The sequence below is a fragment of the Centroberyx affinis genome, unplaced genomic scaffold (assembly GCF_046629955.1).
Source record: "Centroberyx affinis isolate AG114_WGS23_722 - 3 ecotype Tasmania unplaced genomic scaffold, CSIRO-AGI_Caff_v1 ptg008049l_1, whole genome shotgun sequence".
NCBI classification, from domain to species: Eukaryota; Metazoa; Chordata; class Actinopteri; order Beryciformes; family Berycidae; genus Centroberyx; species Centroberyx affinis.
Genome location: NW_027284024.1, coordinates 1 through 5,000, shown reverse-complemented (window position 1 = coordinate 5,000; position 5,000 = coordinate 1). Strand labels below are relative to the sequence as shown.

The 5,000-nt window shown below is 43.6% G+C and overlaps 1 protein-coding gene across 1 annotated transcript in view; it reads left to right on the top strand.

Annotated features, from left to right (window-relative positions):
- The window catches only part of LOC139639974 (unconventional myosin-IXAa), a gene marked incomplete at both ends in the record, with an annotated part of 5,871 nt that extends 923 nt beyond the window's left edge, over positions 1–4,948 (top strand). The window contains 2 exons of the mRNA XM_071514145.1: positions 2,517–2,616; positions 4,895–4,948. Coding sequence (XP_071370246.1) covers positions 2,517–2,616; positions 4,895–4,948 — 154 coding nt within the window. The remainder of the gene's footprint in view (positions 1–2,516; positions 2,617–4,894) is intronic.
- Between the last annotated feature and the right edge of the window lie 52 nt (positions 4,949–5,000).

The window sequence follows — 5,000 nt, the reverse complement described above, 5'->3', positions numbered from 1 at the left end:
GCTAAGATGTCAAATCCATATCGCTGCACTCACATCTTCTTTGTCTGAGAAACTCGACACCTGGACAGCCTTCATTTCCTCTGTGAAGTGAGGAAATATCAGGTGTCCATCTAGAATAGGCCACATTAACCGGCCTCCGCCCCTCGCTCAGTTGACAGCACAAACTCTCCGGTTTCCCTCAGAGTTTGGTCAAAATGCACACAGGACTGTTGATAATTTGCATAGTGTGTAATGAACAATGAGTAAATATACAGATTTCTATGTCATGGAGATTTGTTACCGGTGTAATAAAACCTTATCTATCCTCACTGTTACTTCTTGTACACACACACACACACACACGTCTCCACTGCCGGCCCCAACCACAATCCCAAATCACTCATCTTCCAGGCAGCGTACACACACACATATATGCACACGCACACACACACACACACACACACACACACACATACACACACACACACATACATGCATACACCTACACCTGCACCTATACCCACATCCCCAAATCATTAATCTCTCAGACAGTGCACACACATACATACACACACACACACACACAGAAATCACTCATCTCCCAGGCAATACACACACACACACACACACACACACACACACACACACACTCTCTCATCTCCACCCGCACCCCTGTCCCCATATCACTCATCTCTCCCAGGCGACAGTAAAAAAGTCAGCAGATCCCAACAGCATAATAGCTTTGTGAGGGGAGAACAAAAAAAAAAACTAAAACCCTCTACTGGTCACCTAATCCTCCTAACCCTGATTGGCCCGGGGTTTCTATTTCATCCTGATGACAGGCCCTGGCGGCCGTATTGATAGGGTGGAAACTAAAGACAGGCCGGGGTACGGACCTCCCAGACGGCTCAGACCAGGGGAGAGGGGGGAGTGAGGGGGGTTGATGATAAACTGCATACTATCTTAAATCTTACTGGCATGTTCCACGATGGGTCGCCTCTGTACGACGCCGGGGGCAGAAGAAAACACAAGGAGGGAACAAGCTGAGCTTTCCAGGGCCGCTGTCGAGCTCTCTGGCCGAGTCTGGAGGGCAGCGAGGGGCAGAACAGGACCGAGTGACGAGGGAGTCTTCATCAACCATGGGTCATTCTTTTAGTATTAGAGGTAGTAGCAGAGAATGTGGTATCCATAGCTTATTAACCATGATTCATTATTATTATTAGTAGTAGCAGTAGCAGTAGTAGGGACTGTATCATCAAGAGCTAAATTACCATGTTTCATCATTATTATTCTCATTATTATAATTGAATTAATAGCAGCAGCAGCAGCAGCAGGGACTGTATGATCTTTAGCTTAATAAACAACCACAGTTCATTATTGTTTTTTATTAGTAGTAGCAGTAGTAGCAGTGACAGTCATATTATCAGTTGCTTAATCAATAACCATGGTTCATTGGTAACACTTTACAATAAGGGTCACTAAGTTAAGGGTTAGTTAATGCTTAATAAGCATTAATTAACAGTTAACTAATGGTGTTCATGTTAACTAAGGTATTCATTTATACATTATTTAATAGTCATCTTTATAAACTATTAAATAATGTATAAATTAATACCTTAGTTAATTAGTTAACATGAACACCATTAGTAAATTACACATTAGTTAACTGTTAATTAAGGGTTAGTTAATGCTTATTAAGCATTAACTAACCCTTATTAAGCATTAACTAACCCTTAACTTAGTGACACTTATTGTAACGTGTTACCGGTTCATTATTATCATTATTTTAACTATTAGTAGTAGTATTAGCAGCAGTAGCAGTGACAGTAGTAAAAATAGTAGCAGTTGTAGTAGGAACTGTATTATCAGTATTATTATTATTTGTATTAATAGTAACAGTAGTAATAGGCGTATCTTACTTCTTTTGTTGTTTGTTCATTTCATGTGTATTCAAATATCGACTCCTTTATTGCACATAAGTTTCTAAAAAGAGCGAAAAACTTCACAGAAACACCCATCCTTGCTTCTGCCACCAATTACAGCTGAGGACGTTGTAATATCCTCTCCCCGGGCGTTCTAACGTTTCCACCGCGGCGTCCGCTCCGCCGAGCGCCCAGCGTCTCTCCGTGGAGAGCGAGCTCCTTTCCAGCGGTAATAGAATTACATCTCAGCGCTGGCCGGAGCCCCAGCCTTTGTCACGGCTAATCACAACTCCTTACCTCCAGCCCGCACAGCACACTGCTCCTTTGTTTGACTTGAAACACGAGTCCGCCGGGTCGAAGGTGTGACATATTTGTTACGTATTGCAGGTTTGGGTTGTGAAACGGGCCGCGGATAGAGAGATTTTCACCGTATGCCAAAGCCTTGAATGGAGTCTCACCAGTCCTCCCCGCTTGTCCTCTGAGACAATTTAAAATGAATCACAGTGTTACATTTAAGAAATCAATACAGCAAGTCTTCTGCCGTCTTTCTGTCGTAGAATCAAACCTTCTAACCTTCTAACTTGTGTGTGTGTGTGTGTGTGTGTGTGTGTCTAGGAACTACCATGTATTCTACTACCTGTTGGCAGGAGCCAGCGAAGAGGAGAGGAAGGCCTTCCACCTGCTCAAACCTGAGGAGTACCACTTCCTCAACCAGGTACACACACACACACACACGTGCTCACACACACACACACACACACACACACACAGCGTCTGTGTTATACAGTGTCCTCAATGCATATAAACAGCAAAATAAATGCACATATTTCTAAACAGATTCCATATGTCATCACCCAAGATATGTGTGCCGTTTTGTTGTGTTATCCAGCAAATCATTAAAATCACATTTCCGTGTACGTGAAGGACAGAGGTAGCAGAGAAAACAGGATTTATGTTGCTGTGATCGCATTTGGGAGCTAACCAAACAGATTACATTTTTACAGGTGAACGCTACAAACTTGCTTATAGACTCTTAAACATCTCAACTCTAATGATTGTCTTCGGTTTGCATTTTGCAAGTTGACGCAGGTTATTTCATATGTGTGTTTTACATATCTTCCTGTACAGTCACTGAGACTGAGTTTTTCATTAAATCATTGCTGCTGTGTTCACTCATATAGATCAGAATATAGACCTGTCACACAGTGTTTGGATAGTGCTTACCGCTGGTTATGAGGGACTTACCACCATGTTGGAGGAGGCACAATAAAGGAGGGATTGTGATGATATTGCCTCTGCCTCCCTGACAAACCGAAGAAATTGCCTCATTTTTTTGGAGTCATACTGTGTTCAAGTAATACTATAGGATAGAAACGATAGAAGGGATAGAAAGATCAGGGAGGACGTTAGAATTTTTCTCTCTTTGTTGTTACTTGTCCAGCATGGTGGCTTCTCCTTCGTAACCACTTACCAAGAACTCCATCCCATCAGCAAATCAGAAGTTGTTTACTGCCAGGCACATAACACACACCAGGCAGTAGTGTTGGTGACATGGTGCTGTGACAGGACAACAGGTAACCAGGAGACACAGCAGTACAGTAACTGACCCAGCAACACGAGGACATCAGGGATCTCATGTATAATGCAAAGCAGACAGCGTGGTGAGGTTTAAAGTTTATCGTGCTGAATAGAATTAAGAGAAGACACATGGATTAGAAGTGGGAATAACTCTTTTTTCTCTGTTGGAAATGGTGAACTAATGTCCCAAATGCAGGCAAGGATGAGTTATTATTTGTCTAAAAAAAAAAAAGCCGAGGCCCTGTGTAGGGAGATTGATGGAGACACTGAAGATGATGAGAGACAATTTCTTTGTCTCCCTCCTTTCTCTCTCTCCTTTGGCTCTTATTTTGCTCATTTTTCATAACTGGAGCACCTCTCAACACTCCAAAGTGTTGATTGCATCAGCCCAAAATTTCACCCCTGCATCTGTTACCGGCAGCACTGCTCATATGTGTGTGTGTGTGTGTGTGTGTGTGTGTGTGTGTGTGTGTGTTTACATGCCAAAAACCCCCCATATGTGTGCATCTTTTTCAGTGCATCTGCGTGCGTTGGCAGCAGATGTGTGTGGATTCAAATTCCCTCTTCCTATCGCAGGACGCTGGGGAGGCGGAAAAAAAAAAGAAAAAGAAAAAGAAAAACCCTCTTTGTTCATCTCTTTTTTGGCTTTACCCAAAAAAGTAACAGTTTTTTCTCCTCCCTTAATCCCCACGACAACAAAAACCCCTCGCTGCCTGTTACTATGCAGCTCTGTTTCCATGGCAACAGCAGGAGTCGAGAGTTAATCTGGCGCTGACTCGCTCTCGTGCAGAGGGCGCCGGCGGTCGCGTGTGTGTGCGTGCGTGTGTGTGTGTGTGTGTGTGTGTATGTGTGTGTGTGTCCCTGACAAACAGCAGGCATGCGGCCAACACACACACACACACACACACACACACACACACACACACACACATTGACACTCACAATCTAAATCCTAGCACACATGGTGTCACAAAGGAGCAAAACGATTATCCATATTTAGCTCTCTCTCCTCTCTGAGATGGATTTGTTCTCTCTGTCTGTCTGTCTGTCTGTCTGTCTGCCACTTTTCCTGTCCTACCTGTCTGTCTGTCTGTCTCTCTGCACTTCTGGAATAGAGAATATCTGAAACATAAAGTTTTCACCAACAACATTGTCTCTTGGTCTCCACAATTCAAACCAGTTGTGTCACCCGCCGTCTGCGATTAGGTCACGGTGTAGTGGATTCAATTATCGCAACTCTGGAGATTTGTGTGTGTGTGTGTGTGTGTGTGTGTGTGTGTGAGGATTAGTAATCTTTTCCTCATGTATTAACAGCATGTGTCATCTCTCCGAGTCATTTGAAAAGCGCGTGTGTGTTGTTGTTGTGTGTTGTGTCAATTTCCACGTCTTCTTAACCCGCTCTGCCTTGCTTCCAGATGACAAAGAAATCGCACAAACTCCCCTGGGACAATTACTATGAGAGCGAGCTGGTCAGTATTGCGTGGATGGGAAGTCGTGTGTGTGTGTGTACCCGTGTGTGTG